We start from the raw sequence: 24355 nt of genomic DNA on the forward strand, positions 1-24355 counted from the left end.
ACTGCAGCATCTTAAGAAGACAACTCATCACTACCATCTCAGAGCAATGAGGAAGAGTAGTAATTAAGGGCACATTACTTGTGTGGGAGTTGCTGATACTAACTCTTACTACTGAATAGTGCCTTTTAGCTTGTACTATCAGTGAGTCAATGCCAGCACATAATTAATCAGGTTCATAGCATATTGTCCACCTGTTTTACATCGCACTCTGTTTCTTTTCCACAAATAAATTAGGGCTGAGTGCTGAGGGGGCTTTTGTTTGACAGCATTTTCACTTCTGACTCAGAAGGTAAGGAGTTCATTTCCTTCTTCAGGATTAAATTCCACATTCCATTACCAACTGAGTTTCAGTATCAGCTTTGAATTCCATATTTGATACCTTTGAACTGCGTAGCAGTGAGCTAACACGATAAAATAGCCTCTCATGTATTTCTCCAGATTTACGTATTAATGAGCAACTTTCATCACAAGAATATATTTAACGTTTTAACAAAGATCTGTAGCTCGGGTTGCGGTTGGAGTTGTTGATTGGTTTGCCGAGCCGACTACTTTTCACGCAAACGTTTTGTCTCCCTTCTAGGTGACATTGTCAGTGCTGTGTAGCCTTCGTTGAAGCGCTGTTGTTCTGTCCCGCTCTGAATTTATATGGTCCGGTCTGCCATGGTGGGCAGTTTAGCTTCCGGATTTGTACCATAGTGGTATGTTAAAAGCGTCTATGTCAACACGTTTGTTAATTGCATCGGTGGTTGAAAACCAAGCCTCCAGGAATTCTCAATCGAAAACCACCGATGCAATTAACAAATATATTGAAATCGACCCCATCAACATACCACTACGGTACAAATCCGGAAGCTAGACTGCCCACCATAACAAAGCGGGACAGAACAGTAGCGCTTCAATGGAGGCTACACAGCACGAAAATCTCACCTAGAAGGGAGATGAAACATTTGCACGAAAACAAGTCAGCTCGCGAAGCAACCAACAACTGTAAGAATATATTTGCTCACCGTCCCCCTCCTCAAAAAAACCCTGTGCTGCTCCCTCCATCTTGACTGCTATCATATTGGTGCAGCTGATTTACTTTAAGGAGATCATAATGGCTAGGATTTGGGCTCTTGTGGTGTAGTGGTAGTGTCAGTGTCCCTATCTCTTAAGCAAAAGGCCCATATTCAAGTCCTATCTGCTCTAGAGGTTTGTAGTAGCATTTCTGAACAGTTTCATTAGAAAAATATCGACTAGGTGGATCCAAAGCCTGTATGAGGTCAAAGGAAACACTCTACAGAGTTATTACAGAATGGAGAAACTTTCTAAACTTTAGAGACAGAGTTATGAAGGAGACAGTTAATTCAATCCTATTGGTTTTTACAATTAATCTTCCCGGATGTTGTGATGTCTGCATGGTGCAAGCTTGTGATCACATAATCTATTGGACATGAAGTACAGAATTGGTGAGTTGGAGGAAGAGGAGAATGAAATAAAAACTGAGTGCTGGAGCAACTCAGCAAGTCTGGAATCATATGTGGAGAGAAACATTTCGAGTCTCGTGATTCATTCATTCATTCAAAACATGAACTCTGTTTTTCTCTGTACAGTTGTTGCCAGACTTGCTGAGTTTCTGTTCTGTTTTTGAAGAGAAGAATGAGTTGGACATAAAATGTGTCTTAATTTGTCTCAGACAATCATTATGCAAAGAGGGTGCATCGCAAAGAACTAAACTTTTTATCTCGTATTGGGTAATTTCAGACTGTTTGTTTATAAAGCTTGACTCTTCCTGTTTGTTATCAGTGCTTGGCGATTTAACTATGTAACAGTTCAACTGTGTATTCACACTCCATCTGCTGGTAAATTTGTGTTAACTGCAATGGTGACTCGAATGAAAGTAGTGCATTAAACAGTCTGTGTAGTTGAAGTGTTGGATCAAACTCCAAAGTGATGGACGTTCTGTGGGAGGATATTAAAAACTTTTCCTGAAGGAAATCTGTGAAATTGCATCTAAATATACATGTTGTCTGTTATCTTCAATTGCGAAACGTGCAAGGTAGTGTGGAGAAACTGATATAATAGCAGAAGCACATGTAGTGAAATGACATGGCTTTAATATCAATAATGCCCTGCCAAGTTTGACATAATACTCCTCCATCTGATGTTTGCCTTCATTGCTCAGACCTTTGAGTATAGGAGTTGGGATGTCCTGTTGAGTTTGTACGGGACGTTGATGAGGCTTTTTATTGAGTTATAGAGTTTGAGTCATACAGCACAGAAACAGACCCTTCAGTCCAACCAGTCCTTATAGAACATAATCCCAAACCAATCTAGTCCCACCTGTCTGCTTCTGGCCCATATCACTGCAAAGCTTTCCTAGTCATGTACTTGTCTAACTGTCTTTTAAACATTGTAACTGTACCTGCATCCACCACTTCCTCAGGAAGTTCAATCCACAGGCAAATCACACTCTGCTTTAAAAAAAAAAATGCCCGTCATCTCTTTCCTGAAGTTCTGTGTGCAGTTTGGTTCGCCCTGTTATGGGAAGGATATTATTAAACTGGAGAGGGTTCAGAAAAGATTTTACAAGGATATTGCTGGGAATGGAGAGTTTGAGATTTAAAAATAGAAAGGAAAGGCTGGAATGTTTTTCACTGGAGCACAGCAGGTTGAGGGATGACTTTATTGAGGTTTATAAAATTATTAAGGGCATAGGTAAGATGAATGACAAGGGTCTTTTCCCTAGGGTGGGGGAGTTCAAAACTAGGTGGCATATTTTTTAAGCTGAGAGCAGAAAGATTTTAGAAAGGACACAAGGGACAAATTTTTTACACAGAGTAGTTTGTGTGTGGAATGAACTTCTAGAGGAAGTATTGGATGCAGGTACAGTTACAATGTTTGAAAGACATTTGGATAAGTTCATGAATAAGAAAGGTTTGGAAGGATATGGGCCAAGTGCAGGCACGTGGGACTAGATTAGTTTGGGAACATGTTCGGTGTGGACTGGTTGGATCGAAGAGTCTGTTTCCATGCTGTATAAATCTATAACTGATTTTATAATGGTGTGGAGATATCTGCATTAGACTGGAGTGGACAAATTCAGGAGTCACGTGATACCAGGTTGTCGCCCAACAGGTTTATTTGAAATCATGAGCTTTCACAGCGCTGGTCCTTTGTCAGCTGAAGTGAAAGGAAGCATAAAGGCACAGAATTTATAGGCAGAGAGATAAAACAATAGTACAAAGGTTGTGAGTAGAGTGTTGACAGGCTGAATAATAAGTCTCTGCAGATTAAAGTGTCAGATGGCGTGGGTAAAGTGTCAACTGCTGAATAGCAACTGAAGGGATGACCTATGATATAATTAATTGAAGCAGAAAGATAATTACAATAAAAGAAAAATAAGATGGGGCAGGAAACAAACTAAATGGCTGGAATGACATGATAGGTATAAGAGTCGCATGCCGTGGGTCTAACCAAAATAACAAGTAATCCAAAACTGTACAAACTCATTAAGGTAGAAAGCTCATAACAATTTATCAAGGTGATGGTATCAAAACAGAATGGTAAGGAAGATTTAACAAATACAGAACAGTATGGTGCGGTTACATGTAGCACGACATGAACCCAAGATCATAGTTGTAGCCGTCTTCATGAGTACGGAATTTGGTTATCAGTCTCTGCTCAGCAATTCTTCTGTGTTGTTGTGTATCTCCAAGGCCGCCTTGGAGGACACTTACCCGAAGATTGGAAGCTGAATGTTCTTGACCATTGAAGTGTTCCCCAACTGGGAGGGAACATTCCTGTCTGGCAATTGTTGCGTGATGCCCACCCATCCATTGCCGTAGTGTCTCTATGGTCTCATCAATGTACCGTGCCTCGGGGCATCCTTGACTGCAGCGTGTAAGGTAGACAAATTGGCTGAGTCACATGAGTACCTGCCGTGCATGTGGTGGGTAGTGTTCCCACATGTGATGGTCGTATCGATGTTGATGATCTGACATGTCTTGCAGAGGTTGCTGTGGCAGGGTTGTGTGGTGTTGTTGTCAATGTTCTCCTGAAGGCTGAGTAATTGGCTGCGAACGATGGTCTATTTTAGTTTGGTGGTTGTTTGAAGGTGAGAAGTGGAGGTGTGGGGGTGATCTTGGCGAGATGTTCCCTGCTCCAGGGAAGTACTGGACGACGAAGGGTACTCTTATCGGTCATGTCTGAGGTCTGTCTTCTGAGGAGGTCATTGCAATTTACTGCTGTAGAATGTCGGAACTGGCGATCGATCAGTTGAGCATTGTATGCTGTTCTTCTGAGGGCATCTTTCAGCACCTTTTAGGTGTCCATCGCGCTCCTCCTAATCTGGGCAGGTCCTATGTATACACAGGGCTTGTCTGTAGGGGATAGCTTCTTTAATATGTTTAAGGTGGAAGCTAGAGAAATGCAGCATCATGAGGTTATCCATGGGCTTGTGGTAGAGCGAGGTACTGAGGTGTCCATCCATGATGGACATGCTTGTGTTCAAGAATGAGACTGATTCTGAAGAGGTGTCCGTGGTAAGTCTGATGGTGGGATGGAACTTGCTGATGTTGTTGTTAGTCGTTTTGGTGATTCCTCACCATGACCCCAAAGGCAGAAAATGTCGTCAGTGTATCTGGTGTATAACGTTGGTCGGAGGTTCTGTGCAGCAAAGAAGTCTTGCTTGAACTTGTGCGTGAAAATGTTGGCGTATTGGGGTGTAAATTTGGTCCTCATAACTGTTCCATGTCTGGATGAAGAACTGGTTGTTGGAGGTGAAGACGTTGTGGTCGAGGATCAAGTGGATGAGTTGTAGGATGGCGTGTGGAAATTGGCAGTTGGTGGTATTGAGTACTCAGGCTTTTGCAGTGATGCCATCATCGTGGGGTTTGCTGGTGTAGAGTGCCGAAACATCCATGTGACGAGGAATGTTCCCGGTTCGATTGGTTCATAGGTGCTGAGTTTCTGTCAGAAATCTGTAGTGTCGCAACAGAAGCCGGAGGTTCCTTGTACAATGGGTTTCAAGATGCCTTCAACATAGCCAGAGAGGTTCTCACACAGGGTCTCATTGCCTGATAGGATGGGATGTCCAGTTATATTGGCTTTGTGTACCTTCAGAAGGTAGTAGAAGTCTCCTGTGCAAGAAGTACGTGGGATGACAGTGCAAAGGATACTCTGAAGGTCAGGATCAAAGGTCTTGATCAGTCTGTTGAGTTGACGGGTGTGTTCTTTGGTCGGATCGGCAGGTAGTTGTCTGTAGTGTTCCTGGTTGTTCAGTTGTTGATGCGCTTTGCAGTAGACCATTCTATTCTGTATGATGATGGCCCCTCCTTTTGTCTGCTGGTTTGATGACGATGTTGTGGTTGGTCTCGAGAGCACGGATGTGTTGCATTGTGCTTCGGTGACATTCTGCGCTATCTTGTGAGTGCAGCTGATGAATTTGGCGTTGATGCATCTCCTGAGGGCTTGAGCATACATGTCGAGCCTTGGGCAGCTGCCTTCCACAGGGGTCCAATTCAACTCTTTCTTCTTTGGTCGCTGGCACTGTGGATCTCTCTGTCGACTGTTCCGACTCATTGGTTGTCTGACTGGACTTGCTGCTGACATCATGGGGTTTGTGGAAGAATTCCAGTAGCCTCATTCATCTGATGAATTCTGCTGTGTCTGCTGCAAGGCCAATGGTTCCATTTTGGTCGTGGGGCAGAAAATGAGCCCTCGTCTAAGAACTTCGATTTTGTCTGGTTGAAGAGTGTGGTCAGACAAGTTGACAATGGATTTCCCTGTGGTGGTAACGGTTTCACCTGTGGTACCGGGGCAGGCTTGCTTATTGCTGGTGGTGATGCCAAGTTTCTCCAGTTTCCTGTTCTTGCTGTGCACGTAGGGTGGCACAGTTCTGTTGCTTACAGAGGCTCCGAGACACGGTATATTGGTGAGACTGTGCAGACTCTACGACAACAGTTGAATGGACACCGCGCAACAATTACCAGACAGGAATGTTCCCTCCCAGCCACAGAACACATCAGTGGTCAAGGATATTCAGCCTCCGATCTTCGGGTAAACAACTTCCAAGGCAGCCTTCGAGAGACACAACAACACAGAATCGCTGAGCAGAAACTGATAGCCAAGTTCCGTACCCATGAAGACGGCCACAGTCATGATCTTGGGTTCATATTGCACGACATGTAACCCCACCACACGGCTCTGTATCTGTAAAACCTTCCATACCATTCTGTTTTGACAGCATCACCTTGATAAATTGTTGAGCTTTCTACCTTAATGAGTTTGTACAGTTTTGGATTACTTGTTACTTTGGTTAGACCCTTGGCATGCGACTCTTATACCTATCCTGTTATTCCAGCCATTGGGTTTGTTTCTAGCCCCATCTTATTTTTAATATTCTGTAACTATTTTTCTGCTTCAATTAATTAGATCATAGGTCATCCCTTCACTTGCTATTCAGCAGTTGACACTTTACTCACACTATCTGACGCGTTGATCATCTGCAAAGACTTATTATTCAACCTGTTGACACTCCACTCACACCATTTGTACTATCGTTTGATGTCTCGGCCTGTAAATTCTGTGCCTGTGTGCTTCCCTTCACTTCAATGGATGAAGGAGCTGGGCTCTGAAAGCCTGTGATTTCAGATAAACCTGTTGGACTGTAGCTGTCGTGTGACTTCTAACCTGGTTTTGTAATGGTTTGTGCGGCTTGTAATTTCTCAATGTCAATAAGGGGTGGTTAAGTGCTTGGTGCTCAGTATAAGAAACAGGGCTGATGATTATCCATTATATAACTAACTTTAGTATAGTGAGTTTTTCTTTTCTTTCCAATGGCATGGCTTGTATGTTCTTACTTTTTAGGAAAAAAGGATTTGATTGGGGAAAGAGATAACAAAGTGTGGCACTGGAGGAACACAGCAGGCCAGGCAGCATCAGAGGAACAGAGAAGCTGACATTTCGGGTTGGGACCCTTCTTCAGAAATTCAGCATTTCTGACAATACAAAGCAGATTTCCCCAATCAAGAAGATAGCATTTCTGAAGAAGGGCCCCAACCCAAAACATCAGCTCTCCTGCTCCTCTGCTGGCTGGCCTGCTGTGTTCCTTTAGCTCCACACTTCGTTATCTCTGACTCCAGCATCTGCAGTCCTTGCTATCTTTTTGATTGGGGAAATCTGCTCTGTATTGTCATGTTTGCTGAGGCAAATAGTTATGCGTGGGATGTGTGTCTTTTTTCCATGACATTCAAGAATTTGAGAAATATTTCAACTTGGGAAATCGTCAAACCTTTCTACTTCCTACACCAGTGTAATACTGAGGACCCCAGAGCATGTTATAGCTCATTTGCAGAGGCTTCATAGATCAAGAGAGCCCTCATATCAGTGTGGCATTGTCATTTTGTTCATCACCCATATCTGTGGTCACTTTTTAGAACACACTAACACTAATTCTGTCTCACATTTTAGGAAGCTTTGTGTTGTTGGTCACAATAGAAATAAGGCTGAGATTAACGAGTACGGCATGGAGAACGAGAGAATGTACAAAGCTTTGCACAATCATGCCAATCAAGTAAAAAGTAAAAGGAAAACCTGTATTAATCCACTGCATTGACCTAGTCACACAAACATAACTATGGCAGTATACAATTCCTGCATGTGGAAATACACCCTTTATTTACGATAACGTTCAACAGATTGGTGTGCCAAGCTTTCATCATATTTTGGTTAGTTTTGCAATTTCCTTAGAAGCAACAGAATGTTTGGCCCAAGAGCTTGATGCCAGTGTTTATACCAAACAATCCTCCATCCATCAGTCCTGAAGAAGGGTCACTGGACCCCAAGCATTAACTCTGTGCTTTCTCTCCCATAGATGCTGCCAGACCTGCTGAGTTTTTCCAGCAATTTATGTTTTTGCCTCCATCCATCCATTAGTATTGCCTGTTCCCATCCTGACAACACTCTTCTTTGTTCACTTCATTGCCACGTGTTCATCAGTATCTGCTGTGGAGGGTGTGAGCTCCAAATTCTCGCAACTCTCTGTGCAAATAAATTGTCCCTGAATTCTTTACTTAAACTGGTGACAACTTTATATTTATGCCCCCATTTTCTCAACTTATCCGCAAGTGGACATGCTTTAATTCAATCTACCCATCAAACTTAATGGCCTGCCATGCTCAATAACTTCTAACATAACTTTGGCTGGTACCCATTGTAGTTTAAGTAACTAATAGAGAGATAATTACATCATCTTAAAGTAATCTAAGATACTTTGGGAAGTAAGGCAGACTTCAAGTCAATTATGTTGATAAATTGAGCACCTGTGGAAATTTTTTTTATTCATTCATGGGATGAGGGCGTCATTGGCTAGGCAGTATTTATTGCCCATCCCTAATTGCCCAGAGGGCATTTGACAGTCAACCACATTGCTGTGGTTCTGGAGTCACATGTAGGCTAGACCGGGTAAGGATGGCAGTTTCCTTCCCTAAAGGACATTAGTGAACCAGATAGGTCTTTCCAACAATCGACATTGGATTCACGGTCATCATTAGACTCTTAAGTTGAGATATTTATTGGATTCAAATTCCACCATCTGCCATGGTGAGATTTGAACCCGGGTCCACAGAACGTTATCTAGGTCTCTGGATTAACAGTCTACTGATAATACCACCAGGCCATCGCCACCCCCAATCTAAATACTTGTTCTCTTACATTGAAGTGTTCCTCACTGGCAGATACTGGAATAAAGCACCATCTTGAAGCTACAGTCCCGCTGACAGAGATGCTTGCCTCTTCTTCATTTATTTTTAATTCAGTCGTGGCACATGGGTGTTGCTGACTGGGCCAGTATTTACTGCCCAATCCTAGTTGCCCTTGAGAAGGAGTAATGAGCCTCAACCAAGGATGGACAATGTTTATTCCATCTAATGGTAAATTTGTACATTTGACTAAAAGCTGGGGAACAAGTATACTTCTGAAAACTACTTTTAACCGTTTTTTTTTTTCCTAAATCTCTTTCAGTCCTGGAAGGGTGCTCCAAATAGCTTTTGAGGTGTTGGAAGGACTGGAATACATGAACAAACACAGCATGGTCCATCAAGCACTTGCACCACACAATATTCTTCTGAATTGTGAGGTAAGGCAATTTACTTTTCTCTCTCTGTATAGAATGCACGATTTCTACTCATGTCACATGTCCAACAGCAGCTATTAATTTAAAGAAAGTATTTAAATACTAGTTAATTACGGCAAGCCTACTTATGTCTGTGGAGGTGATGGCCTAGCGAAATTATTGCTGGACTGTTCATCCAGAGACCCTGGTAATGTTCTGGAGACGCGGGTTCAAATCCCACCACGGCTGATGGTGGATTGTGAATTCAATTTTAGACCATGAATCCAATGTCGATTTGTCAGAAAAATCTATCTGGTTCACTAATGTCCGTTAGACAAGGAAACTCGCCTACATGTGACTCCAGATCCACAACAATGTGGTTGACTCTTAACTGTCCTGTGGGCAATAAGTGCTAGCCTAGCCAGCGATGTTCTCATCCTGTAAATTAATTTTCTTTTAAAAAAATGACTAATGGTGGCTCAGTGGTTAGCATTGCTGCCTCACAGCACTAGAGGCCCGGGTTCAAATCCCCCTCAGGCAACTGTCTGTGTGGAGTTTGCACATTTGCCTGTGTCTGTGTGGGTTTCCTCCGGGTGTTCTGGTTTTCTCCCACATTTCAAAGATGTGCAGGTTAGGTGGATTGGCCATGCTAAATTGCCCATAGTGTTCAGGGATGTGTAGATTAGGTGGGTTTGGGGAATGGGTCTGGATGGGATGCTCTGAGGGTCGGTGTGGACTTGTTGGGCCGAAGGTCCTGTTTTCACACTGCAGGTATTCTATGGACTATGGCTGATACTTTGACATTATTTACTATAATGAAAATAACATTGTGTTTTGCTTAACGTTGAGTAGTTTAACCAGTCAAATTGCTTCTGGAACCTCGCATTGACTTTGGAAATAAGAAAAAGTTAGGGTCTAGGCTACCTTCTTTAATATATTTTGAGGTGATCTGGTCTGGTCCATAACAGGTTGAATGAATAAGCAGTTTTGATTTCCCCCCCGTGTGTGAATGATAGACTTGGAAGTATGTTATATTTCTCTGCAGTTCTGGATTTAGCCACTCACAGCAGCTCTTCTAACAGTAAACATTAGTGTACACTACAATGCAAAAAGCAATGTCAGCCTACTGTGTATCAATTAGTTCCCATGTGTTAAATGAGATCTGGGTCCTCTTTTGTTTCATTTATATAAATGATTTGGATGAGCATATAGAAGGCATTGTTAGTAAGTTTGCAATGACACCAAGAATGGTAGCACAGAAAACCTTCTTCATTGTCAACTAAGATTACAAGGGGATCTTGATCAAATGAATCAATGGACTGAAAACTGGCAGATGGAGCTCAACCTGGATAAACTCGAGGTATTGCATTTTGGTACAACAAACAAGGGTAGGGCTTATACAATTAATGATAGGGCCTTGGGTAGTATTGTAGAATAGAGGGACCTAGAGGTGCAAGTACATAATTCTTTGAAGTTTGTCTATATGAGACGCAATGTGGTTAAAAAGGTGTTTGGCGCGCTTGCCTTCATTGTTCTGTCCTTTTTGAGTATAGGAGTTGGGATGTTATGTTGAGGTTGCACAGGAGATTGGTGAGGCCTCTTCTGGAAATACCCTGTCAGTTCTGGTCGCCCAGTTATAGGAAGGAAATTATCAAGTTGGAGAGGGTTCAGAAGAGATTTACCAGGATGTTGCTGGGTGTGGAAGGTGTGAGTTATAAAGAAAGGCTGCATAGGCTGGGACTTTTTCACTGGAGCATAGGAGGTTGAGCAGTGACCTGAAAGAAGTTTATAAAATAATGACAGGTGTAGATAGAGTTAATAGTGGTTGTCTTTTCCTTAGGATGGGGGATTTCAAGTCTAGGGGGCACAATTTTAAGGTGAGAGGAGAGAGATTTAAAAAAGATGTGAAGGGCAAATGTTTTACACAGAAGGTGGTTCGTATGTGGAATGAACTTCCTGAGGAAGTGGTGGATGTGGGTACAATTACAATGTTTAAAAGACATTTGGATAGATACATGAATAGGAAAGGTTTGGAGGGATATGGGCCAGGAGCAGGCAGGTGGGACTAGTTTAGTTTGGATTATATTCGGCATGGACTGGTTGGACTGAAGGGTCTGTTTCCGTGCTGTATGATTCCATGACCTGATTGATCCTAAGTCGTACCCAACAATAGACAGCTTATAAGACAAGTGGGAGTGTTAGTTTCTTTTTAATTCACAGGTGCTCTGATTTAATTCCAGGCAAAGCCACCGGATTTTAATGTATTTTTATTTTCTTTAATAATGACAGGGTCACGTTAAATTGGCCAAGTTTGGACTGTATCACATGACTGGTTACAATGCTGATGTTGACTTCCCTATTGGGTAAGAATCCAACTAGAATTCAGAAGGGTTTGAACGTGACTGGTGCTGTATGTCTGTATTTGGGGTGGTTGCTGCAAAATTTCATTTCTTTGTCTTGTGAAAATCAAAAGAATGAAGGCACTTTGCTTCTGAGTTTGAAGTGGAATCAAGAATACCTTCACTGAACTGAACTCCTAACCCAGGCTGACAATCCAGTGCAGTACTAAGGGAGGGCTGCAGTGTCCAAAACATCTTTTTTTAGTCAAGACATCTAACCACAACTCCACCTCCCTTCTCTCTTAGAAGGAAAAGATCTTGTGATGCTATTTCAAAGAAGCACAGGTGAATTCTCCCCAGCATCTTGACCAATACTGATCTCTCTAAACCAGTCAGACCAAATCTTCCAGTGGCAACTTGGCAAATGCCCTCCTGCTTGGTACTTACCCAGAAAGTTTGAACCTCCAATAAGCCAAGTTATACTGCCTCGACCTCTCCACGGATGACTCTGATACTGACCTTAACATCAGGGGCTTTGGCTTGATACCCAGAACCTGCTCAGGATACTTGCTCTAGGATTTTCCAGTTGTTAATCATGGAACTTGTACCTTAGTTGACAATGATGAACAGGAGGAACTGTACCGAATAGGCAACAATCTTTTTTTAAAGATGTAAACTTAAGAAAATTAACACCTATTTCTCTTCCCATCCCCACCCCCAACACACAACCACCACCAACTCTGACATTGCTCACACTGTATTACTGGCCCAATAATGCTAACCTCTGCCCTGACAATTGCAGTACTCATTCTCCGTCACCCCTCCCCAACCCTACTGCCGCCCGGCCACAAGCATAACAGCAATTAAAAGTCTTTACAAAGTTCAACACCTCTTGAACAACTTTTAAACAAAAACTCACCGTAACACTGCCAGCATGCTCTGCTCCATGGGAGTAACTCCAGCTGATGACTTCACTGCGCCCTGTCCTCACCACTGCCTGTCTGGTATCCCTGCTATGATCCCTTGCTCTGGGATAGAAATCCCCATCAACAACAGCAAGCAAACATAAAGGCGCACTTTTAATCGCAATCAGTTGCTGCTGACAATCTGGGCTGTTATGTAGTTTGTGGGAGCTTACTGTGTGCAAATTTGCTGCCTGCATTACGGCAAGTGACTATGCTTTGAAAGGACCTTGTTATGATTTAACTGGGAAGAGTGCACTTATAACCATGCCTCGTTGTTTCCCAAGCTGTCACAAAATATATAAATTCCAATTAAATCACCAGTTTGCCTGCCTGGCTATGTTTTCACAGCTAAAGCAATTTGCACCAGGTTTCATCATTAATAGAAAATAACTATTTATTGCAAGAACTTTTCTTTAACACACAACAGAGTAAAAAAAGGATTCATAATCATCAACTATATGACTTTAACTTTATCCCTTCAAAACACCTAAATACATACATACACATGCGCACACACAATAATCTCAACTAAGACAAAAAACAGATGGCTTGACACATTATTATGGAAAAACTATGCAGACAGGGCATAAAATTCTGGAAATCAAAAATTTACATCTCAATGGTGGGCTAAATTATCTCTCTCAATTCCTTTTGATTTCACAATAATGAAGTGCTATTGTCTATAAAACAATGATCATTGTTTGCGCTCATAATTGATCAGGTGGATCTAGGTAATTTCCTTTCAGAATTATTTACTTTTAGCCTTCCTGGTTTCTCTGCTAATCACCCAAGCTAGGGTGGGGCAGGGGAGAGAGGGAGAGTGTGTCATAGAGTTATACAGCACAGAAACAGGCCCTTCAGCCCAACTCATCTATGCTGACTAGGTTTCCTAAAATTGAACTAGTGCCACTTTTCTACATCTTGGCCCAAATCCCTCTATACCTTTCCTATCCATGTACCTGTCCAAATGTCTTTTAAATGTTGCAATTGTACCCTCCTCTACCACTTCCTCTGGCAGCATGTTCCATACAAGTAGAACCCTCTGTGTGGAAAAAGTTACCCCTCGGGTCCTTTTTTTAAATCTTTCTCCCTCACACATTAAACCTGTGCTCTCTAGTTTTGAACTCCCCTACCCTGGAGAAAAGACCTTGATTATTCATCCTATCTATGCCCCTTATAATTTTATAAGCCTCTATAAGAGCAGTCCTCAGTCTCCTAGGTTTCCATGTTGCTGGCTCTGGCAGTCTCTGGCTGCCCTGCACTTACTGTATTGCAACAAACTGCAGCTCAACCAATTGGAGGGCTGTTGTCAGGCAGTTTTTCCTCAACACTAACTGTTAATACCACTGTATCTCAAAGCAACATTGCCTCTCACAGCTAAAAATGCACATGGCTTGATTTTTCCCAAGTTGCAAAACTCTTCCGATACTTCATCTACATAGTAGAGCAACTTCTGTTTCAGTTTGTAGTCCAAAACAGAAAACTATGTGGCCCGTTATAACCTAACTGTCTATGAAATGCCTTGTGATATCTTGAGGCTGTGAAAAGTAAAGGCATATCTCTTTTTAAATACATTGCGAAAAGCTTTGAATGTTAGCATGTTAGCAGCAGGTGGCCCTAAGGCAGGCAACCAACATATATTCACAGCGGAATTGTTAAGAACTGAACACACCTGGCTGTAGAACCTGCAGCAATGAAATAGTGCCTGAATCTGTGCCACCTCCTCTGCAGAATATCTGGTTTAAGGCTCTCGCTGAACAGCTGGTCAAGGCAGACTAATAGAACGCAGGCTGAAGGGAAAGCTGACCTACTCAGAAATGAAACATTCCTCCTTAATGATTACCTAGGTATAAATATGTGTATAAAAGATGCTGAGAAATTGAACAGCTTGTAGCTCATTAGAAATAAATTTAGTCAGCTGCTAGAGCTAAAAAAAGAAGCAGCTGTGTGAATCTACTCAAAAAGAAACACTTTAATGCCTTCTGGCTGGTGGGTTGCTGTTGGTTAATGTGTATTTATGGGTTGTGTTTAGGTACCCTTCATACTTGGCACCTGAAGTCATTTCCCAGGGCCTGGTGAAGTCCACTGATCACAATCAGAGCGACAGATCGTCACCCTCAGGTCCTAAGGTCGATGTGTGGTCTCTTGGTGTAATATTATTGGAACTTTGTGTGGTATGTTACAGAATCACCTCCTTTATTTATGCTTGAACTAGTAGCAGGGTGTGGTGGAAAGAGTTTAATGATGCAGATTTTTTTTTCCTTTAAATGAGAACATTTTAAACCTAATTGGTCTCTAAACAGGCAAAGGCATAAAATTACGTGCGCCATCCCAGTACCTATTCTGGAAGGAAGTATGTACAATTCTTTTCCTTACTCTGTTATTGTTTTGTTTTTGTTTGTGAAAGAAGAGGAGAATTGTATTCAAAGTATCTATTGTCCATCTAAACATCATAAAATAGACATGGAAGGTCTCTTTTAACCTATGAGCACCTCAGCCCTGAGTAGGTCCAGTACTTTGTGTGTATTAGCAGGAAGGAACCCATTGGAATCACCAATTTGATTAAAACAACAAATGCTGTAAAGTGTTTGCAGGCTAAGTAGAGGCTATGGAGTGAAAACAACAGATTGTTTCGGATCAGTGATGACCTGTGAGCAGAATGATGGAAAATATAATTGGGTTTGAGTGAGTGAAAGTGGGGGAGGAGTGAAAACAGCATAAGGATAGAGTAATAGAGACATTGGAGTAATATCAGCCAAGTGGATCTCATAGAGTGTGAGTTCCCTGACTGGGACTGTTAACCTGGTCCAATCAATGAGCCCTGGCTGACAGATATAAACAGGAGTGTCAGGGGTTCTGTTCACCCTGAGAGTTGGCTCTGAGCTAGCTAGTGTCATGTACAATGCACGTGTAAATAAAGGGTGACTTGGTGATGGGATAGCAGCCTTCGTGGAGTTATTTCAAGTAGGTCTGTGAAAAAGTGAAGGGAAGAAGAAATGAAGTAACAAAAGATGTTATGGTAATTGGTAATTACCCATAGTCCACTAAGTACCACAAGCATCTCTCACTCCATTCGAGAGATGCAGTTTGTTACATGAAGTATAAGGAGCATCATTCCACAAGTATAGGGCAAGGCAAGAAAGCAGGTCTTCATGAACTGCCAACAGCTGGTACAGGGATTGAGTCTACTACATTTACTATCTTGCAGTCTAGCCATTGACCTAACTGACCTCCCACACAGTAATGGGTAAAGATATCCAGATCAGTTGTGAATGGCTGGATAATGAATATAAGAGGAATGAATTAGTAAAGGAGTGAGACAAAGTGATGGCTGAGGTTGTGATTTAAAAGTGTTGAACTCCATATTGAGAACTCCATATTGAATCTCTAGTGCCCAGTCAAAAGATGAGATACAGTTCCTTAAGCTTGCATTGAACTCCACTGGAACACTGCATCAGGCCGAGGTCAGAGCTATCAGAGTGGGAACAACGTGGAGAATTGAAATGATGAGCAAGAGGAAGTTCGCGGTTATGCTTGCAGCCTGAATGGAGATATTCCTCAAAACAGTCACACGCTCTGCTTTTGGTCTTTGCAATGATATGGCTGGGCTGTATGCTAGTCTGATACTACTTAGTTGGAGCAGCATCCTTTGCAGTCCCAGATGTTGATGCTAGTACACAAATACAGGGAATGGAGGAGGTGCAGGCTGGGGAGGGGGTTGACGTGAAGACCGTTGGCATTTTGAATGAGGGAAGACTCTTGAGAAGGACTATCTGTCAGAACCCATTCTGGGCGTGGGGTAATAGGTCAAAAGCCTCCATGTTGAGTCTTTCCTCCTGATTTTTGAGTTGGTTCACTATACTTCACCAACATCCTCAATGTGGAGGCACTGATTATCAGCTTCATCCCCATGCCTGACACAAACCTTCCATATCAAGCTCTCTACTCTGAGCTTCATCGTTGCACACAGTTACCAGCACGGCATAGGAATTGCAGTATCCTTTGGGAATCTCTAGCCCAAGACTCTCCAAAACTGGAGAAGAGCCATCTGTAAAGGTGCTAACCCTTTGAGAGTCTCCCACAGGCCCAGGTGGAGGCGAAGCAGAAACAGCACACAGAGTGTACAAATATCTGAGCATTCCACCCAGCCAGTGCAGCAAACTCCACCTGCCCCACTTCAAGCAGTGTTTGCAATCATTCCAGCATCGGTCTGTTTAGTTGTCAAGGGAACCACAACACCAGAGTGGAAGAAAGTCATCCTTAGTCTCAAGGCACTGCCTCAGAAAAAGAAGAGATTCCTTGCCAGCTTTTTGTCTTTCATTCTCAACCTGGTTTCATGTCGAGTCATGTAAGCATCAATACCCTCTGGGCCAAGCGGGTATTCCCATGCATAAATTTGTTTTGCTGAGTAACACCAACAAACCAGTTGGTCATTTTCATAGAGAGTATTGAGGTAACTTTGTAATGCACTGATTGGCAGTTATGTAGTGATGGTAACTGAACTCTTCTTGGCTTTGTGACACACTAAAAATGTCTTTTTAAGACTGATCTTTGCCTTAAAAAGATAGATTTTCAAACAGTAAAGGAATTAAGGGCTATGGTGAACGGACGGAGCTGAGCCCACAGAAAAAGATCAGCCATGATCTTGCTGAATGGCGGAGCAGGCTCAACAGGCCAGATGGCCTACTCCTGCTCCTATTTCTTATGTTCTTATGTGAAAGATGTTAATAAATACACGTTATTCCTTTCTTGGTCAGGCATATGACCTAAACTCTGGTTCTATTTGAATATTGAAGGAATGTAATTAGTTTGGCCAATGCAGTTTGCAGCTTTAGCAAGGGAGTAAAGAGAATACATTTTTGATGTGGTAACTGGATATATTTGAGAAAAGTGTTCTTTTCCATATGCTAGATGTTAATCTCTCAACTCGAGGTATAGGAATCGTCCCCTGCTTCCAGTGATCCAGTCATGAAATAAAAATCCACATCTGTACTTACAAAAACATTTGGCCGTTCTTGTAATCATCTTCCTTTCCTTGTTAGCTTCAATTCACTGACCCATTGTGTATTGATGGCAACAGAACTGAGAGATTGGATGTTGATGACAGCAAAGGGAATTGAAAAAATGTCATCTTGCAGTCAGAAACCATAAGGATATAAAACAGAGACATTTATTCTATCAAAAAAATGACTGAGCATGTGGTAAAGATTACAGAAAATTAGTGATGGGAACACTCATGACGACATGGTGGGTACATTCTAACCACATGTGGTATACCAGCCAAAGACAGTTGTGCCTGAGGTTTGTCAATACATTAGTCACTGCCCCTCTCCTGTTTTTGTGCTTTGTTTCTTCCCCACTTACACATGGCAATGCAAAAAGAATAAAGCTTGACACCTCCAATTCAATTCCACCCCTAGATTTCCCCTTTCCCTCCAATCTTAAAAAGAGGGATGTACATACTTTTCCAAATGCGACTTTCATTAGTTGCTCTCCCATTGGATTTCACACGTGATAAGAACAATTGTAGTGTCCAAGTGAAGATTGGTTGGACAGCAAGTAACAGTGGGGCTCCAGCTATGAGTTCTATTTCCATACATCATGCATCCTTTTTTATCATTAGTTCCAAAACTCCTCTGCGCTAAAAGCCTTTTGTGTAAACTTGTCACACTGAAATTATACCTGTCCCTTTGGAGAAGCCGCAGCATTGTACAGTTGCAGTTAAGAGCTCAACAAACTGTATTCTCCATGATGTTTGGATATGTTAACTCCAAGTGTGCACAAGCATCAATTTTCGTAATCTAACTTAAAATTCTTTGCGTTAGGTTGAATATGCCACTTACTGGCCATACAGTCATGTTTGCTTCTATCAAAGTCCCCTGCATTTTCCCCAGACAATTTGCTTTCTGTTGCCAATGAAATCAAACCATATGTGGTTAAACACAAACAATACATGAAAGGAAACTTGCCAGGACTTTCAGGTTAGACAAAACAAAATTATTCATTGAATCTCTTTTTTTCTTTCTATTTCCAGATGTATTGCATATAACATCAATTGTAATTGTGATACAAGGCTATATGCGCCAAAAAACCTAAGCATATTTATTTTGTGCAGGGTCACAAACTGCTCCAGAATGTGGATATTTCTGAAAGGCTAAAATTTATTCTAAACCTAGGTAAGATTCTTTTTATCACACCGTGTGTTGATAGCTTAGTTTCTCCATCTTGTACTCATTCCAGATTTGTTTTGCAGGTTGTGTGGATGATATCTTGACTGTGATATCAGAAGAGCATGGCTGCCTGGAGATTACCATGGTTTGCTTTATTGACTTTGCATTTTGTCATGATTCTAACCAAATACTGATGTACTTTATACAGTGTGATAAAGTGATGGAGAAACTGGATATCATAGTCCAACGTTACTTTTTCTCCTCTGGAGTACTTCAGGAATTTGAGGGTTATGAGGAACTGCCAGAAAGAGGAGTTGATGCCTGGAGTTATTGAGCCATGATCTTATAGAATGGCCTGAGGGCCCAAACGGAAAAAGCGCCCGTTTTTCATTTTCTTATGTTCTCTGTTCTTTTCATCTTGCCGCAGATCCATGCCACTTTTTTGACTTTTTTTTTTCTGATGGATATTACTGTCCACAACCCCCTCGCCACTCTTTCATACACATCCATATGTATCTACATATAGCATGTCCCAACTATTCAACACTTCTTTACCTTCTTTCTCTTCTACCATTGTCCCAGGTGTGAATACCTCTTCAATAAAGTCTCAGCACTTTTAGTGGCTGTTTTAGCATTCTCTAAAGGACCTTTTGAAAACAGCCCTTTAACACCGTCCTTCTCTGTACAGATCATCCTGACCTTCAAAAGGTTTTCTAAAAAACCCGTGCAAGTTAGACACACTCTACATTCCAGACATTCAGGTTGAGTCATGAGAATAGTTTTGAAATTTACTGAAGCAATGTACCTACTGAAGGATTGGAGATGAAGGCATGATCATACAGATGATACCTTGTTTAGAACAGAAGACCAGAAGACATAGGAGCAGAAGGTCCAACTCAGTCCATCGAATTTCCCCCCACCGCTCAATGAGATCATGGCTGATCTGATACCCCTCAACTCCACTTTCCTGCCTTTTCCCCATAATCTATGCTTCCCTTACTGATTAAATACTGATTAATGTAATGTTTATAGGCTCATTGTTGTACCCCAGTGTCACCCCATTGTAGCAGCACACATCAAAATGTAAGGAAATTTGACTCAACGACCAACATCTCTACCCATACTCAAGGAATTATTGAAGGTAGACCTGACATTTGCAAAAATGTTAAATTTAGAGGTAGCAACTCCTTAATTATCTAAATATGTGAAACAAAGACCATTTATTTAGTTCCAAATTTGAAGTGGATTTGCCCTCTGCATACTTATCAGTCAATACAAATACTGTTTCATCTTCTCAAAGGATTTACCCAAAGATGTTCAAACACTATTGAAAAAATGCCTGACCTTCCACCCATCCAAAAGGTAAGTGCTTTCACAGCTTCAAAGCAAATTTCAAATGCCAACTCTAAATGCGTTTTTTCAAGGATAAAATAAAACAAGTCTGACATTTCTACTATATTATCCTCATTTGTTGTGTGCACTTAGCCATGTGTATTCAAATGTTTTTATCAAGGTGGGTAACTTTATTGCTGGGATTGTAGGCATTTCCCACTTTGCCAACCTGCAGCCTTAGACAAGAGTCGCCTTACTGTAGGAGACATTTTCAGTCTCTTACAGTGGTCCCTTACTAACAAGATTAGAAATTAGGAACAGTTTTACTCTGGAACATTCCAGTTTAAAGCTAGTTTGAAAGTACCCAACCTTCGTAAAATGGTCTGTTATAATGTTTACGGTCACTTGGAAGTTCTGTGATCGCGGATTACTTCCATAGTGAACTGTGGGAAGAGGGATTCTAGGCATTGAATCCACATACTGCTACAAAGTAGCAGCAACCAAAGTTCTTTTTAAAGTTTATCTGTTTTTTGATTTATTGTACCTCTTCTCTGGAACGTCTGTCTACAATAACAATTGTGTGCCTGTTGAGTAATGTGAATGTGTTTTGGAATTTATTTGCATGTTAGGCCAACTCCAGCTGAACTGCTGCAAGATAGTTTATTCACTGAAGTTTCTGCTTTGTACAAGCCATACCGCAAACCTGATGGTCTCTTTACATCCTCTCTGCGCTGTGCTGATTTAATCATCCCCGAGGACCTGGGTACGTTCTATAAAGGTATTGGGGAGCTTTTGTTTTAATATCCTCAAAGTTCTGTATTTGCTATATTGTATGGCGTGTATTGAGATGCAACCAGGGATATCTCTAACGGCTGTGTTTCATCTGGACTGCTCACTGGAAACATGTGAAAGAAACATAGAAGTTTTGTACTGCATAGCACAGCACTGACTATGATGTCAATGCAGTGACTCTGAGGTTCATCAAGTTTCCTTCAACAGAAAGCATCGCTTAGTGGCACTTTCTGACTGATAGCTCCACAGTTTTGAGGTGCATGTTTTGTAGATCTAGTTTTCCTGACACAAGTGCTCTTAAGTTGGATCCCTGGCGATGCTGATTCGGTTGCCCTTTCGAGTACTGACAGTCTGACCATGTCTTCATTGTGTTGTGGAAATTGGACTAGAGCAGCGAGGATACTGTCACCCTGATCATGCCAGTCTTCATGTCAAAGTATAGCACTGAATGCAAGACGAGAGATTACTTCACTCTGCACGCACAATGTTGGTAACAATAAGGCTGATTTTTCATAAGCATCTCTACATTTGGACTGAGTTTTCTAATTGTGCTTAAAACTTCAAGGTCTGTGCGATGTGATTCTCAAACCAAGCTGTTCAGTGTTTGTAATTGAGCAGAATCTACAGCCCTAAATACCAAAAAAATGCTCAAATCTAACAAAGTCAGGTGAAACCTAGGAAATAAAAAGTTGAGGATGGACTATTTATTTCAAATGTCTGCCCTATTTTAATATGAAAACAATAGATGTGTTCAATGCCCCCTTGCATATTTCAGTTTTGTTGACAGTACAGAGACAATTTCAAATAAAAACAGAAAATGCTGGAAATATTTAGCAGGTCTGCAACATCGATGTAGAAGGTAAGATTAAAGATTTTTGATCTCAGCCCTTTGTCACCAGTTCTGAGGAAAAATGAGGTATCAAATACAAATTGGAGTCAAAAAGATTAATCCTGAGCTCTGTTTTAAGTTGTAGTTAACGAAAGGATAAACTAGCTCAGCCAAACATATTGGCCATGAGGTAGAAAGAAATGAATAATGTTGGTTATAGAATCTTATGGTGCAGGAGGAGGTCAGTTCAGCCCATTGTAGTCCATGTCGTTAAAGTCCCCTGATCTTTCCCCAAAACCTTTCAAACTTGTCCTTTTTATGCATTATTCAATTCCCGTTACATCATTGTAGTTAAATCTGCTTCCACCACTCTTTCACACAATGCATTCCAGATCATTGTAACTCTGATGAGAAAAGGGAGTACAGAATTAATTTGTGTACCATGTTCTTGTAATTTTATCCTTTTAGCCCAAGTAAAGAGTCAGGGTCAACTCTTGATATTATGAAAACCTTTATAAGCTGTTGCTCCAGAATGTTGATATCTTGAAGTTTCTGTCATTGGCAATTTTGAACGTATGATAATTGTGCACAGTAACTATAGAAAATTAAACTACCAAGTTGATCAGATGTTCAGTACCCAGATTTCTCAAGGGTGCAGTGTTATCAAGATTATTTGTTCCATGCAGATGAAGATTATCTTTCGGAAAGAACTATTGATGATGTCTATTATCTTTGGTGTTTGGCTGGAGGGGACTTAGAGAAGGAACTTACAATCAAAGGAATCATTCGCTCCAAACCTCCAATTTGTACATTGTCAAAGTAAGTCAAAAGAATCATTTAAACTACTGAGACCCAGTTGCATCAGGTTTGTCTGCTCAGCACTCTTTTTATACTGATACAAAACAAAGAATTGTGGATGCTGAAGATCTGAAACAAATAAAAACAGAAACTGCTGGAGAAGTTGAGCAGGTACGGCAGCATCTGTGGAGTGAGAAACAGAGTTAGCATTTCAAATCCAGTGACTGTTTTCAGCACTGTCGGCAGCGAGGAAAAGGTGGTGTTTATGGGGGTAGAGTAAGTTGAGGGTATGAGGGGAAGGAGCGAGCAGATGCGTGAAGACAAAGTCCAGAGAGAGAAAGAGGAAGAAATGGTAGGCAGACATCTAGACTTGAAATGTTAGGTTGCTTTCTCTCCATGGATACTGCCTGACCCACTGTGATCTCCAGCATTTCGTGGTTTCCGGAAAACAATGAGGTTGTCAATAGTAAGCCTGGGAAGAAGAAAAACTAGACAGGTGATATTGAGGGCTATCTGTAGATGAAAATGAGTTGTCGGTGCTGACAGCAACCCATTTCATGATAGGACCTGGGATGCAAGGATGGGTAATAAGCATGGAAAGATGCTCTGTTGAGTCCTGAAGGCTCTAAGTCCCCAATCAGAAGATGAGATATTGTTCCTCCAGTTTGCATTGAGTCTCGCTGGAGCACTGTGGTAGGTGTGAGACAGAAATATTGGAGTGGGGACACTTATGTTGAAGTGGCAGACAAGGGGAAGCTTGGGGTCATTTTTACGGGCAGAACTTAAGTGTTCTGCATTTTGTCTCCCCAGTGTAGAGGAGACTACACTGTGAACGATGAACACAGAATAGCAATTTGGGTCATGTGTATTTTTACAACAAATAGATGGAAAAGTTTTATAAGTCACCATAGCTCGGCACCTAAATTAATGACAGAAGCCATAAATAATAAGAGAAAAGAAGTGAAGTTTCACCACAATTCAATTAATAACTCCTGGGTTTGGGGTACGCTGGAAAGCTGGACCAAAACCACTACGCAGGGCCAGGCAGAGACCATTCTGCCACACCAAGACTAAACTCCATGCTGGCTCAGTAAAAGACCTGGAAACAAGGATGAGACCTCTATGCCAAGACGAGACCTCTGTGCCAGGCCTAGACCTCCACACTGAGCTGCTGGAGTAGCCGGAAGCTGCCAAAGAAGACTGCCACGCCAGGACAAGACTACCATGTCGGGTTGAAACTGCCTGTCCTGGACAAGCCCACCACACCGAGAGACTGCCCCGCCAGATGCCAGTCCTATACCGCCATTCCAGGCTGCTGGAAGACAGGTCCTTGGCCGGGAGAAGATGCCTTCTGCCAAAGTTATTAAAAGAAGGTAAGGTACTATAATTAATGGAAACAAAGTGGAAACTTCAACTAACTTGTGGATGTAGTTCAATGCATTGAAATTTATTGTTTATTAAAAATCTTCCTTTTATTTTTGTAATTCCTATGTCCACATTTAAAATGGCAACAGCGCATATAAATCTATTATGCTGTGGGTGCACTATTTCAACAACTGAGGAATTCCTGCTCTACCACTGGCAATAGTGTATAATGACGACAGTGTATCATAGAATCCCCACAGTGTAGGAGCAGGCCATTCAGTCCATTGAGTCCACACCAACCCTCCGAAGAGCATCTCACCCAGACCCACTCCCCGCCCCCCGACTTTCCCTGTAATTCTGCATTTCCCATGACTGACTCACCTAGCCTGCACATTCCTGGACACTATCAGTAATTTATCTTGGCCAATCCACCTAACCTGCACATCTTTGGACAGCGGGAGGAAACTGGAGCACCCGAAGGAAACCCACGCAGACACTGGGAGAATGTGCAAACTCCACACAGACAGTCACCCAAGGCTAGAATCAAACCTGGGTCCCTAGCACTGTGGGGCAGCAGTGCTAACCACCGTGCCACCGAGGCTTACTGAGGCAGTTTCCATTATATATGTGAACGTAGAAATTTAATGATGTGAATATAAAAGTTAACTATG

The 24355-nt window shown here is 41.8% G+C and overlaps 1 protein-coding gene across 1 annotated transcript in view; it reads left to right on the forward strand.

The window, feature by feature from the left end:
• The first annotated feature begins 269 nt into the window (after positions 1–269).
• Positions 270–24355, forward strand: part of tbck (TBC1 domain containing kinase) — a 147846-nt gene continuing 123760 nt past the window's right edge. The window contains exons 1-9 of the mRNA XM_048611333.1: positions 270–289; positions 9004–9118; positions 11384–11457; positions 14431–14572; positions 18514–18574; positions 18652–18713; positions 19869–19930; positions 20530–20678; positions 22208–22340. Coding sequence (XP_048467290.1) covers positions 9056–9118; positions 11384–11457; positions 14431–14572; positions 18514–18574; positions 18652–18713; positions 19869–19930; positions 20530–20678; positions 22208–22340 — 746 coding nt within the window. The 5' untranslated portion in view covers positions 270–289; positions 9004–9055. The remainder of the gene's footprint in view (positions 290–9003; positions 9119–11383; positions 11458–14430; positions 14573–18513; positions 18575–18651; positions 18714–19868; positions 19931–20529; positions 20679–22207; positions 22341–24355) is intronic.

The sequence above is a fragment of the Rhincodon typus genome, chromosome 1, assembly GCF_021869965.1.
Source record: "Rhincodon typus isolate 14 chromosome 1, sRhiTyp1.1, whole genome shotgun sequence".
Lineage (NCBI taxonomy): Eukaryota > Metazoa > Chordata > Chondrichthyes > Orectolobiformes > Rhincodontidae > Rhincodon > Rhincodon typus.